Source organism: Lupinus angustifolius, chromosome LG19 (assembly GCF_001865875.1).
Source record: "Lupinus angustifolius cultivar Tanjil chromosome LG19, LupAngTanjil_v1.0, whole genome shotgun sequence".
Taxonomy (NCBI): Eukaryota; Viridiplantae; Streptophyta; class Magnoliopsida; order Fabales; family Fabaceae; genus Lupinus; species Lupinus angustifolius.
Window position 1 is genome coordinate 7930748 of NC_032027.1, and position 15320 is coordinate 7946067.

Genomic DNA, 15320 nt, shown 5'->3' on the forward strand with positions numbered 1-15320 from the left:
TAAGCCTGGAAGCTTCGTCGGATTCTTGGGAGTGCTCATCTGCAACTGGCCACGATGGTCTGTTACTAGGCTCAGGTTTGTGTTGGTGAAGCTCGACTAATAGTTGGGCCTATTGTTGGATGATATGGCCTTGAGTTTGGATCATTTGGAGGAGTTGTTGGATAGTAGGTGCTTTTGGGGTGGGGTTGGGGGATGACTGTGGCTTGCTTGTTGAGATGGTTGTATTAGCGTTGGAGGGTCAATGGAAGGAGTGTCGTGGTTTAGGAGAATGTTTGTGGTGAATGGTTCAGCTTGGCTGAGTGGTTGAGCTTGGTTACGGGTGGTCACCATGTTGTAAGTAAGCCACATACGACACCAATGTTCTTTAGTATTTGAAAGAGAATGGTCGATATCGGATGTCAAGTAGAATGAGATAATTAGAAGTCTTGGTCGGAATATCTTCTGGACCCGCCGAGGGAGTTACTTTAAAAAGTTATCTAAAGATCAAGCCAGTAAGAGTCTTAGAGAGAGAATGAGAGTAAATAAGAGAGAAGCTAGAGCAATAGCAATAAGTGCAAACAATAAATGAGGGAATCAGCATTAATTATACGCTTTGTGTTGGACCCTCTATTTATAGAGTTTGGGGTTGCTGATGTGGCTTCTGACCATTGGTTAATACATAGTGGATACATGGAGATTTACCGGGTTGTCCTTCTTCACCCTGCATGTATGTAATTGTCGAACTGTCGGAGGCAAGTGAAATGTGTAGACGGCGTGGCAAGTGGAATGTCAGTTCGTATTAAAGACGAGTCAGCGGCACATTGATGGAGGGGTCAGAGATGCATTAATGATAAGCCAAAGACACTAATGATGTGTTAGAATCATTTATGGTACTAGCAGTGGGTCCAGCCCGCCTTAGGTGAGCAAACACGAGATGGCTTGGTAAGGTCACATGTCAGGGGCGAGCTAGAAACGACCCGAATTTACCTGGGGAGGAACAAAATGTTTTATAGGTGTAAAAAATATGAGTGATTTATGTAATTTCACTAAAATCAGGAATATAAGTATAATTTAATCATCAATGTTATATAATATAATTAGATTCTCCTATCTAGTCTACCGTTTACAAAAAGCCTAAATTTGATATCTTTTAGGAAAGAACATGGTCTGACTTGGTTTCTTCCCATGGATAAGATTTCATTCTTATCACTTGTTAGAGGATTAGTATATACTATTTTACAATAAAACAGTTGGATTAACGTGTGTTCTGGATTCTTCTTTCACGTACTGTTGCAGGCCCACCATTCATTCCCATTTGCCTTTGATTCTTTAATTCTCAATAATAATAGTAATAATTATCTGCGTGGTTGGTCCACTACTACTTGCTACCCAGGTGGCTCCACAGTCCACTCTCATCAGCGTTCAATGTACGCTGTCTACCGCACTTACCATAATTTCTACAGTTCTGTGAATGTTCATCATCAAGTTGAGATTGTAACATGTGATAAAAAACGGTCATAATTTTAATTTATTTTTAATAAAATAATTCTTAAATTTCATTCTTCTTGTAATCTAATACTAGAAGTAAGTTGAATTCACTTATCACACATCAACAATAAGATAACTTGCTTTTAGTTGGTCAAATGCAATGTTTAATTCTTCTTTACTTACATTTTTTAATATTTAATTATCATTTTATAACTAAAAATTGAATTTAAAAACATATTTTTTATTTTATTCTCATAGTATGTTTTAAATCAAATTTTATGTAAAAACTTTTGAATAATGTATATAGTGATGATATAAGAGTTTTTTTTATTGTATATGTAGTTTTTATGTGTTAAATGGTAATAGTAATACATTTGAATGTTTATTGAACTTACATCGTTAGTTTAGACTTTATGTTTATTTGGTAAGACGTGATTTTTTATTTATGAAGTAATTGATATATTATTTACTATACATTTGCATTCCTTATTTTAAAGATTAATGGTGATTAAATATGTATTATCAATATATACATCTTTCTCTTTTCTTTATTTATTATAAGATAATTTTTAATGGTAAAACAAAAAAAAAATCGATGTATGCTGTTTGGATTACACTTACCGCACATGAAGAGTAAGATTAGTACATACAATAATACCAAATAGATTCCTCTTAAATTATGAATGAACGTGAATAGTTTTCTTAAATTTCTCACTTGAAAATCATTATAGTACAGTAATCACGGTCCACTTGTAGAATAACAACTTCATCTGAACCGTTAAAGTGTGGGTTTGATTTTTCTTCTGTTTCAAGTTTGAAGAGTGGTATTGAAATAAGTTTAGTTTGGCCATTTTTATTTGATGAATTTTGTTGATATGTTTATATAATACTTGATTATTGAGTAAGATGAATCACCTAACTTTGGTGTAATCAAGGTGTTCCCTTAATTACTCTATGAGTAATAAATTAATTTCTTTCAGGTATACCTTCTTCTAATAAGTGTTGCTATCAAAAACTAAATATTTAACTTTTTAGTTTATCTAAAGATTCAGTATAACTTTATACTATTAGACCAACGCATAATCACCGGATGTATACTTAGACATGTAACAATATATTTTTTTTCCTTTTATTTTTTCACTACTCGTTGCTTGATCCATTTCTCAGCAACTCGTGCATGGCAGATTATATAAATTACTCTTTACTTTTTACACTAACACAAACCTCCCCTAATTTTTATATTTTATATTTTCATTACACTAATCACCCTTGTATAAGAAATAAGTGTAATTCTAAACAAAAAATGTGATAAATGTAATTAAGTTAAACAAAACATGATATATCGTGGAGACAAATCCAAATAATATGAGTCAATATCTCTTTATTATTTTTGATTCGTTAGACTATATTATGAGAGCAATTTAAACAATGTTTTTTTAGAATTGTTGATGCATTTTGTAACAAAAAATAATAAAGATACATTGATTTGTATATTATTTGGATTTGTCTCCACGATATATCATGTTTTGTTTAACTTAATTGCATTTATTACATTTTTTGTTTAAAAGATTATACTTATTTCTTATGCAGAGATGGTCAGCATAATGAAAGTATAAAAACTATGAGAGGTTTGTGTTAGTATAGAAAAGTGAGAGTGATTTGTGTAATTTCACTAAACTCAGGAAGTGTCAGTGTAATTTACTCTTAAATTTATTTTTTTGTCTTAGCCATGTTTACCTGGAGTTAAGTTTAAAGTAAATGAATTAAAAGAAAGTCTCATCTATCTAAAGTTACTTCGTATACCTGCAAACACACTTGGTTTGTTTTTTTATATAACACATCATATCTAGAGACAACTGTATTTATGCATTTTGATGCTATATGATTAAATTTTAATTAGAATTAAATTTTTAATGTATTATCAAAGATTTTATTGATTATTTCTATATACATATCTCTCTATACAACTTTTTCTCCACTATGGATTGTACAGCTATTACTGTCACTCTAATGTCACCCAAACATATTCTCACATTTCATGTTCTTACAAACAAAGTGAGATAGCACTGTCATTTTCAAATCCAACTTAATTAACTCCAAGCGTATCTTTGATGTGGTTCCAACAAGAACTATAATTAAATCCCACAGGAAGGTCGATAACATAGATCGAACAATGTCATAATGTTGATGTTGTGGATGGTGTTCTCATCAAATGATGCTAGTTGTATGGTTAGAAGTAGCATCCAAAACAATATTTTACTTTACCTCACTACTTTCCTTACTTTAATAAAGGATTTCAAGTGCAAATACTTAAAATCATGAAAAAGAAGTATGCATGTGATACAAACTTCAAATATCTAATTGTCATCATAATCTTATTGGAAACTCACCTTTGCCATGTGGGTTTTATACTTTATGTCCAAAACAAATTAAAAGAAGACTCCCAAATAGATTGTCATGAAAAAGAAACCAAAAATGAAATAAAAGAGTTAACTATCACTCATTTGGGACCATAGTAACTCAACACACTAAATCAGAAACTTTACATGTGATACAAACTTTAGATTGTGTACTTCTCAGCAAGAAGTATGCACCATTAGAATAGCTTGGCATGTTGTTGGTTTCCACTCCTCATCATTGCACAGAATTCTTCATAGTTGATTCTTCCATCCTATGTAACCACAGATAAAAATGAGTGTAATATTTATACATCGTCAGTGTGAGGATTTATATACAATCACTACATCATCCGTCATTAATTTCGATTACTTCTTTTTGAAGAGTCAATGTTGATTAAATATGAATGACGGATGATACAGTGACACTATATAGAACTCATACACTATCGGTACATACATTTTTTTTCTCATTGTGAATTAACTATGGAAATAGAATTAGAAGCTTGTAGCAACATAAAAGAAATCATGCTTACATTATCTGTATCCACTTCAGATATAATTGTATCCACTTCAGATATAATTTCCTTGATTGTGGCATCATCACCCATACCATATTCTTTCATGGCAGCTTGCAGTTCATCTCCTGTAATAAACCTGTAGAGGAATCAAGCAAATATAAGAGTAGATATGTCTTTGCTCCTGAAATCAAATCCAAGATAAACTATTCATCAAGGATTTAATAGAACACTAGCCAAAGTTGCCTCTTTATTTTAGACAAATAAAAATAGAAAACCAAACAATATGGCTGCGTACATCTACCATTCCCCAGACCCCATTGAGTGGGGGTCTCGTGCACCGGCCCGCCCTTTTAAAAATAGAAAACCAAACAATATGGCTGCGTACATCTACCCTTCCCCAGACCCCATTGAGTGGCAGCCTTGTTAAAAATAGAAATCTAAACAATATGGCCGCGTACAACTATCCTTCCCCAGACTCCACTGAGTGGCAGCTTCGGCATTGGGCCGCCCTTTTTAAAAATAGAAAACCAAACAAAATGCATGACACTTAGTTGATAGACATGACATAAAAGGACTGAACCTAATAGCCTTTGATTCATATGAATGGTATAATGCAAAGTCAAAAGCAATAGGAGGAAAAGGTAAAGGTTGGAGAAGAAATCAAGCTGGACTTACCCACTGTTGTCTTTATCAAAATATTGGAAGGCTTTGTAAAGATGGTCATCTCTTTCTAATCTGTGTCTATGCATTGTAGCAGTGATGAATTCTATGTAGTCGATTGTGCCATTTCCATCTACATCAGCCTGCAATTAAGGCTTACGATGTAAAGATCGAAAAGAACTTAAAAGGGTTTTAAAAAAATAGAGGACACAAATTTAACAATAGCTTACAGCTTCCATAAGTTGCTTCACTTCAGCCTCTGTAAGTTTTGAACCAAGTCTTTGCAATCCCACCTTTAGTTCTTCATAGGTGATTGAACCACTCTTGTCAGTGTCCATATTTGTAAACATTGCCTTAAAGCCTTGGATCTCTTCCGCAGACATATTCTCAGCAATGACCTAAAAGAATATTCAAAATCAAACAAGTTTCCAAATTCAGAGGCCTAATAAAAAGCCGCAAAGCACTAGAATGATATTTTGATTTGTGCATCTCCTAATGTTGTAACCATAGGTGCATATGTATTTTTTTATAGGCTATAGTGGGTGGGACTCGAACTCTTAACTTATTTATCACTCTATTCCTTAAACCCTCCACCCTAACCACCTTATGACTCCCACATAGGTACTTTAGACAACAAGCATTAAACATCGCTGTGCTCTTTATTCATGCATAATGTGAATGCACATACATACCTTGAGAGCAAGTTTCTTTAGTTTATTCATAGCTCTGAATTGCTTCATTCTGGAAAGGACTGCACTGGCTATTGGCTTGTCAGAAGCATTTCCATCTTTAATCCATGGGTGATCTAATCATTCATACAATATATGAAATTCAGTTAGAAGAGAAAATACAATGCATTAACTGATAAAATTCTTAAGAACAAAAACCATGCAATCAATAAACATAATTTCAATTAGAAACAGGTGTAAGTCTATGCAACTTTGCATCAAAATAATGTTACTGCATTTCTTAATTTGCAATAGCATCTCTCATTTCTTTTAGTGTAAAATACAATTAGTGTCGTGATAACAATTATTTCTTTATAGGGTGATAGCAGAATATTTTATAATCAGTAAAATCAACAACTACCCTATAAATAATTAACACCTGGCAAGAAACCATAACAGAAGGGACTTTATATTAACATTTTCTCTATAATTCATCTTAAGAAGTATCTTGGGTCAATCATAAAACACTGTGGGGAAATTGATGGATATTTAAACTATATGATCCAGGAGGTGGGTGAAACAGGCGAAGTACTTTAGATGTCATATGTGATAGAGATGTGTCCGTCAAGCTTAAGAGGAAGTTTTACTGCACAGCTATGAACTTGCAATGTTATATGGTGTTGGGCAGTATAATGTCAACAAGATAATAATCTCTATATAGCAGAAATGAAAGTGTTACAATGAAAGAACAGACACATTAGACAAGATAATATTATAAATGAATAAATTAGGGAGAAAGTTGGAGTAACTCCTATTGTAGGAAAAAATTATAGAGTTGTGTTTTAAGTGATTTGGACATGTGTCGAAAAGGCCGTTAGAAATTAGAAGCCTGAGTAAGGATAGTAGACCAAATGGAGGCTAGTCCAATTTATAGATAAACAATGAGGTCAAGAAAAACCATAGGTGAAACGATTAAAAAAAAGTTTAGAGATCAATGTTTTATCAAAGAACATGATTTATAATGGAGCATTATGGCATTGTTTGATCCATGTAGCTGATATGTTTGCATCCAATGTATGTCTTTATTGTCTATATATATGAGAAAAAGCATTTGGGTTCTATAAGCTTCTGAGTGAATTAAGCTTTTTAGTGAATTAAGCTTTTTAGTGCATTACAATTAGCTATAACAGTTTGTTTACAGTATAATAGCATCTAAACTCCTTTAATAAGCTATCTTCTCAATCTAGCACAAGTACACACAAATGAGTTATATGAGAAGAAAGTTCACAAATACAGTTCAATAAATTTCAAGTATCCCTTTGAGGATGAAGAAAAAACACAATCATGGTTACATACCCAGAACTTGAGTAGCAGTGATGCGTTTCTTCGGATCCTGTATAAGCATCTTGCGAACAAGGTCCTTAGCACTGTCTGATATATTAGGCCATGGTTGACTTTCAAAATCAATAACACCTTCCAATATAGCATCAAATATTCCCTTTTCGGTCTCTGCAGCACATATTATAAATAAAACAAGAGTTGGTCAATACTGAAACATAATTGAGTAACAGAAAAAACCTAAGATACAATAAAACAAGGTTCAGGTCCTACTATTTGAAAATCAAAATTTACCAGCCCAAAATGGAGGGACACCACTAAGTAAGATATACAACATAACTCCTGCGCTCCATATATCGATTTCCTTCCCACATCTGCGCCTTAGTACTTCTGGAGCAACATAATAAGCACTCCCAACTATATCGCGATACAGCTTTCCTGGAAAGTATTAATCGAATAATTTATGTACATAATATAAGTGGAAGTCAGAAGGTAATCTTGCTTTTTACACAGATAAATGTCATGATAAAAAGATAAGTAGTTGCCAAACACACCAAATGCATATATTGTGTAAGATTGCAAAAATAATTATATACCCGATCCACTTCAGTGATAAGATGGAGGGCAAAGTTTCTCGATAAGCATTTGTTTCTTTTTGAAACAGCCTCTCTACTTACGGGGTAAGGCTGCATACATGATACATATACCCTCCCCAGACCCCACTAAGTAAGAGTCTCATGCATTTGGCCGTCCTTTTTTAATGCTTATAAGCAAAAATTTACTTGCTAAAATAAGCGATGAGTTGACTTGCTAAAATAAACATTCAATTTTAAAACTCATGTTCAGCTAATCAACCATGTCAGTTCCATATTGCCAAGTGCTGACTAATTAATTTGAATGGAGAAATGTGAATATTCTTTTTCCTATCATACTTTATATTGCTTTAAAAAAAGATTACAGCAAACAGGCTAAATGTGGCACAGAATTAAACTGCAGTAAATTCAACAGAAAAAAGTTTCAGTATAGCTATAACCAAGGACTTCACTCTGACTTTTAAATACAAAATGACCAGCCATATGATAGTACCTTAATTTCCATGTCCACACTATAGAAAATATGATCATGGTCAAAGTTGATAACAAAGGCATCACAAAATAGTATAGTGACTTAAGTGTGTTGTAAATTCCGTATACGTGTAGACAAACGAACAATGATGTGAAGATTTTGGTAAATTAATTGACAGAAGTTAACTCCAACCCACATCATTAAGAGGCTGTACCATCAAGGTCAAGCAAATTTAAAGGTTCTCAGATTTCTAGGACAAACTAACAATGACAGGTATGGAAAATAAACCTACTTTGTATAAATTCTCCCCCACCCAACCAGCCCCACTTTAATGATGTTAACTAATTGAGTATTCTGTTGTGGTGTATAGTGGATGGAACCAAACCAATACAGGTAAAATCTGAAAGGTGAGAACAATTTCAAAATTATGCAAAACTTAGCTGCAAAAAGAATAAACTAAACACAAAATTTGAGACTGAAAACAACAACCAAGCCTTGATCCCACTAGGTAGGATCGGATACATGGATCGAACAATCTCATATTGTTCTATCATAAATCATGTTCTACTCAACACTTTGCATTTCAATCCAAAACGTATGCTATAATTTTCTATAAAGTATAAAGACTCCATTGATTGGTAAAACATGAACTGAAAAACATTAAAAAGTTAAAGCTTAAAGGAATTAGGACAAATAACCAATTGAACGAATCAAACTTTACCTTCTTCAATGAAAACTGACAAGCCAAAATCTGTAGCCTTGAGAATAGCATTTTCATCCTTACTTGACAACAAGAAATTCTCCGGCTTAAGATCCCTATGCATCACACCCATGAAATGGCAAATATGAACAACATTAACAATTTGTCTACATATAGAAGCAGCAGCCTTTTCACTATAATGCCCTTTAGCAATAATCCTATCAAAAAGTTCACCACCAGCACAAAGTTCCATAACAACATGAACAGAATTCTTATCCTCATAAGCACCTTTGAACTCAACAATGTTAGGTTGACCACTCAAATGCTGCATAATCTGAATCTCTCTCTTTATATCCTCCTTATCAGATTTGTTAACAAGTTTCTTTTTTGAGATTGACTTACATGCATATAACAAACCAGTTGAATTCTCAGTACATAGATATGTCACCCCAAATTGCCCTCTACCCAATTCTTTACCAAGAGAGTAGAATTGTTTCACATCCTCAAATGGTTTTCCAAGGATTGTGTCTAGCTTTGGGCTTGGAACAGGAACATGAGGCTTTTCAGGTAACTGATAAGGTTGATGAGTTTGTGTTGCATAAGTTTCATGAGTCTTGTGATTGTTCACACCAGTAGCAGATCCAACATGTCTTTGACCAATGAATTCTGCTTCTGAATCTTTACCTTTACTAAAGCAACTACCCATTTTCCAGATTCTGAAACCCAAGTATTATTATGACAAAGAAACAGAAAAAAATTGGATTTTTTTCAGATACAAAGCACTATAACTTGAAACTGATTTAGTCAAACTAGGAAAAGGGATAAAAACACAGATGAGAACTCAAAAATCTATAAATGGATTCATTTTGAAATTTAAAAAGAAAGAGAAACAATAAAAAAGGTTGTTAGAGATAGAAGGGAACAACTAGATGAAGCTTTGTTGAAGAATATGAAGAGAGAAAAGTCAAAGTTGATGCTTTGATGAAGGGAGTCTAAAAGCCTAGGTTAATGCTTGGAACTTGGAAGAGTGTAAAAGGGAAAGGTCTAGAAATGGAAAATCACATGCTTTTTCTTAGGACTTTGTCATGTTAACATCAACTTTAGAGGATGGACCAATCTTCTTTGGAAAATGAGGTTGTCCCATTTTTTCATCAAGACCGTCCAAAAGAATAAGACTCATCTTTATTAATGAAGAGATAAGTTATATTTTATAGTATATTTTTAAAATTATAATTATAAATTTAAGTAAATATTATAAATGTCATTATTTTTTAGTGTATTTTCCTACAACTTGTTTCTCGAGTGATAGAATGGAGTCTAACTCACTCTAAAATATCAAACATTAATCTTATGTTTTTTTTGTATAATAAATGTGTCAATAAATAACTAATTTCATTTAACAATTATTGTAAATAAGAATCAATTTTAACTTTTGATCGATCTAAAAATTCAATTCAACCTTATATCAACTTCTTATTAATAAAACTTTAAATATCACATCTTGTAAAAATGTTATTCTTTCACGTGAAAATATGTTAATTTTAACTAAGTTTCATTTTATTTAATACTGTAATATTTATGAATTAATAATGTAAAAATTTATATATAATAAATATGTCATTTACCATTCATTTATATTATTTTTTTAATAGTCAATAATAACATGCATTATAGATAATGCATAATACAATAATATTGAATATAATGTTGGTATATATATATATTTTTATGTAGCCCATAGTGGATAATAAATGATAAAATATTTTTTCTCATATAAATTTGAATGTGAGAAAATGTTGAGCATACTCTTTTTAACACATTTTCTAATTTTATGTTGAACTTATTACACCAGATACTGGATATATTGAGAAGAGGGTTAAAATATAATATAGCATATACTAGGTCAACTATTCCATCACCAATTAACTGAAAAAGTAGAAGTTTTGATTTACATCACAAGAAGCCATTAAAGTGAAGCTTCCTAGGTAATGACGGAAAGAGGGTATTAGAGTTGCATCCAGCACATCATTGTCTTGCTTCGCTCATTCACCTCATTATTAGTCATTAATATTTAATACATCAAATGTACATTATTCTATATATATATTTATATAAATGATAATGAATTAAACCAACTTCATATTCATTCAAAATTCGACTCATTATTTAGTCTGATAAATTTGACTTATGAACTAAATGAGCAAAACTTGAGCTCATTAAATAAATAAATCATACTTAAACTGGATACACTTCGACTCATTAAGTTGATGAGCTACATATAAAAACTATTTTCCTATGTTTATTGTTATTATATCATGACTTATATATTATTTTTTTATGTTTATTATTATTATAAATATAAACAATGGTATATATTATATATAATTTTTTTGTAGTGTTTTAAAAATGAATTAATTTTTTGAGTTGTTTAAATGAATCAATTCAAATTGAATTGGATAGTTTGCAAACTTTAATCTAGCTAGAACTCCAGCTAAAAAAAAATTCGTATCAAACTCGAGTCGAGTTTCGAGCTAAACAAATCCTTATCGAACTAGATTCTAATTTGGGTAGTTTCCAACCCTAATTATATACATATCTATCAATCTTTTTCCAAGTTGGATCATCACTTCACTTCACAGAGAAAGTAAATTTTAATTGCACTAACAAAAAAATAAATTTTACATTTATTTTAATTGAATAAAAATATTTTATTTGATCAAAATTACTTAAATAGTAATTAATTTTGTTATTTTATTTAATTTATTTGGAAATTAATAAATAGAAGTAAATATTCTATTTATTTAAAGTTTAATTAGATACAATTATATTCATCAAGTTTTTTTTTTTTACTACCAAAGGTATTCTCTCACATTTTTTAGTAAAGAATTAATCTTTTTTAAGGTTTGTGATTGCCCCTCCCAATAAATGCCGCTTCCAGAAATTAAACTTTTGATCTTGGGAATTCAATGGAATATTACACCACTAAACCAACGTGGTATATTCATCAACTTTAAGAATAAGAATTAATGATTTTCCGCTATTATTAGGACATGTAATGTAGTTGTGCACCTTCTCGCTAAGTAGGTAGTTTGATAACTTGTCTTTGTGGATGACTTTGAGATAAAAAAGTTAAAGATTGGGAGAAAATATGAGATAAACAAAAATTAGATAGGATAAATGGGGCATAGTAGTTATAACTAAAAGATAAATATAAGGAGTAATACATCAATTCTCTTATAAAAATTATAAGAATAATAAATTTCAATTGTATAACCATACATAGATAATTAGGTTTACAAGTTAGTTAATAGTAAGGGTAAGCAAAACCTGACCTGACTCATAGACCCGTCTCAACTCGATGACTTAGGCTGATTTTAACTCGTCCAAATAAATAAAAAAGGACAAATCCGATTAAAAGGGACACGCCCGTCATAAAAAAAGATGGGTTCGAGTCTATGTCCAGGTCACCCGACTCACCCCTTATTATTATATATCAATAATAGTTGAATAAGTATCTATCAATACTTATTATGTTTAGTTCACATAACTCAAATATCTACAAACCCACACAACATATCCATACCACTTATCATATGATTCTTATTCCTTACATTTTTTTTATTGTTTAATTCTCCTGGATAGTAAAGGAATGTTGCGACGAGAGTGAAGGATATTGTAGCGCTTAAGAGTTAGTTATTTTTTTTCTCCATTGTTTGTTTTTACTCTTTGAAGTTGTTTATGCTATTGCCTCTGATTGCCAATGTCCAATAGCCTTCAACTTATCTTCTTCATCTTTTTGTCCTTCAGTTCTCATGTGTTTTTTATCATTTACAAGAACACTTCAGCTTATGTTGACACTTGATAGTTTAAATTGTTCTGAAATTTTCATTGTCCTCTATAATTTTTCAGTCACGTGATTGTGATAGTTTCTAGTTTGAAGGATGCAATTTATGGTTTGTAGTTTATATATTGATGTATGTGGGATACAAGTTTTAGTTGAGTTTATATACAGATTGTGATAATTTTGATTGTACATGCTTAAAGATTTGAGAAGAAAAAATCAACATTTATCATTTTTCAATCCGGACTTGTCCATATATTGACCCGTCTTATTTTGGATTCATCACTCACGCGTCCCATCTTAATAGGAACAAGTTTGAGTTCAAAAATTTATCCAATCAATATTTAGAGATGTGTGAGATATATGCTTAACTCGTCTCATGCTAACCCTAGTTAATAGTCACATAATCACTTCAACGTATAACCAATGCGCGCTAATAAATCATAGTAGACATATGAGAACTCTTGTTCCATCTTTTGAGGCTGTACTAAATTTAAAAAAGAGATTAAGAGAAAAGATAGAATAAGAAGAAAATGAGAGAAAAGAAAAAGATAATAAAAGAATGTTATAATACTAATGCATCTAATGTTTTTTCTAATTTTAGTGTTTGTTCTTTAGTGGAGGATTTGCAAAAAAAAACAAGTTGACATCATCCCTAATGCATCCTTGTTCATCCAACTTGATTTTAGAAGTTTGTTTCAAATGGACAAGGAGAACAACCATCATAAAATGACCATTCTAAGTGCATTGATGCGCACCAAACTAGTTCTACACACAAAGCTGAATTTGAGAACGAATTCTTTTCACAAAAGAAGAGAATGAAGTGTGCCAAGGGTGGGCAACCCACAATTTGAAGGAAAATGTTTAGATTTATCGAAAAAGTGAAGGATTAAGGACTTTTGAGTTCACAATAATATTTGACATCATCAAACGAGGTTCATATTTAACCCTGGAGGATAGAATAGTCGTACAACTTTTCAATTTTCTTGCAATTTTATGAATAAATATAATTTCACTTCTGAATAAGTGCTTCTATACCTTTTTAGGCCTATCACTCCTGGTGAGAGTTGCTCCCTTTACCACCATCTCCTCCGTTTTCCTTCATTTTATGATTTTCGTTTTCCGTATGTATTTAAGTCACCACGAAAACCCTTAGTTTTTGTTTTTTCTTCATAAATTTCGACTTCTATTGAAATATAAATAAATACTCTTTAATTTTTCATATGAATAATCCATATCCTATCACCTCCAAAAGCCACAAATAATTTCCTTATCTTTCTTTTCCAACTCAAGAATGATCGAAATCATTCTCAATATAAATTGGGAACTCATCACTTAATCACGTGGATTCTCAAGTTGCTACCTGAATAACTAATATTTATTTATGAATGAGATATAAGTACCACCATATGTGAACACTTTTAACATATTTGCGGTCAGGCTTTGTGGAGATAAGAAAGATATATGGCATCAGCATATCCTGCCAATTCTGATTTTATTCCCTTTGGGTAAAATAAACATTATATTTTTAGTAAGTTACATGCAAAAGCTATAGTTGGTTTAGTGTTATTCACGTGATACAAAGTGCTCCAATGATACTAAGATATGATACTTCAGGACCTTAATGTTTTCACCATCTTCTCATGCATAGACCAAAAGTATACCTTTTTTACAAATTTTGGAGGGGAAGAAAAGAAAATAGAAGAGTTAAGAGTCATTTTATAAATGTATTTCATGACTATCAAGTCTTCCATTTTCTTCTATTCTTTCCCAAATATAACTCCCAAACTAATCCTAACAAATAAAATTACTCATATAATTTTGTTTAATAATCTTGTACTCATCTAATTATGAATTAATATTATATGATATTGTATCATATAATCATTTTCCATATTATGAATACAATTCACTATTTTCATTCTTCTTTTTCTCCTCCATACTAAACCTTATAATTTGAACAACATCCACATATATAACAATAGTCACAAATCCATATTCCATTTCCATAGTGATTGCATCTTCAAGAAATATTCACTCAAGCGATTGCATCACATGCGTCCAAATTGATTCAATCGATACAAAGATCTTTACAAATAAATAAAAAATTGTATCTATGCATCCCACATGATTAGCTTTTTCCTATAGTTTTCTTGGTCAAAATTTACCATGACCAATCCACCACTAGTAACTGAAGATCCCCACCAAGTTTCAGAACCCCTTCATAATTGTAATACTCCAATTACGAATGGGATGACAACTGACACGAATAGTAGCTACCCGTTACCCGTTTTAAAATAGAAGAACATTACCCATACCCATCTTTATTTGTATGGATACTCGTGTGTGAGTATTTCTGAGTAACCGCGCATACAACGGGTACTCGCGGGTTTCCTATATTATAAATGAATTTTTAATTTTTTTACTTCTATTATGTTTCAAATGAGATAAAACTTAATTATTTTTGTACCTTTTGATTGAATGTTTGACAAAAATGTTAAATTTATTGGTGTTTTCTATTTGTGTGATTTATTGTTCTCATTTCCTTAACAAAAAATATATATTTTCTTTGTAAAACATGTGTATTTCTACACATATAATAATATTTGTAGAGTGTTTCACCACCAAACTCAATAAAATATGTAAACAAAGTAAAAAGAAAAA

The 15320-nt window shown here is 31.4% G+C and overlaps 1 protein-coding gene and 1 long non-coding RNA gene across 2 annotated transcripts in view; one reads left to right on the plus strand and one right to left on the minus strand.

The window, feature by feature from the left end:
* LOC109334456 overlaps nucleotides 1–8829 on the plus strand; it is a 17669-nt gene extending 8840 nt beyond the window's left edge. The window contains exons 3-4 of the long non-coding RNA XR_002106099.1: nucleotides 617–624; nucleotides 8072–8829. This is a non-coding gene — a long non-coding RNA (uncharacterized LOC109334456). The remainder of the gene's footprint in view (nucleotides 1–616; nucleotides 625–8071) is intronic.
* On the minus strand, nucleotides 3944–9940 carry LOC109334454 (calcium-dependent protein kinase 2-like). The gene is made up of 8 exons (XM_019570247.1): nucleotides 8837–9940; nucleotides 7345–7488; nucleotides 7069–7221; nucleotides 5737–5849; nucleotides 5275–5442; nucleotides 5060–5187; nucleotides 4400–4520; nucleotides 3944–4138 (listed from the first exon to the last, which is right to left on the minus strand). Exons 1-8 carry the CDS (start codon nucleotides 9519–9521, stop codon nucleotides 4064–4066), a joined length of 1587 nt encoding a protein of 528 aa, XP_019425792.1. The 5' UTR covers nucleotides 9522–9940; the 3' UTR covers nucleotides 3944–4063.

Coding starts and splice junctions, on each gene's coding strand:
- LOC109334454 (XM_019570247.1), bottom strand. CDS start 9,521: ATGGGTAGTTGCTTTAGTAAAGGTAAAGATTCAGAAGCAGAATTCATT. Junction 5,850..7,068: donor CACTGCTACTCAAGTTCTGG/GTATGTAACCAT, acceptor ATGAATGATTAG/ATCACCCATGGATTAAAGAT. Junction 5,443..5,736: donor TAAAGAAACTTGCTCTCAAG/GTATGTATGTGC, acceptor ATATTCTTTTAG/GTCATTGCTGAGAATATGTC.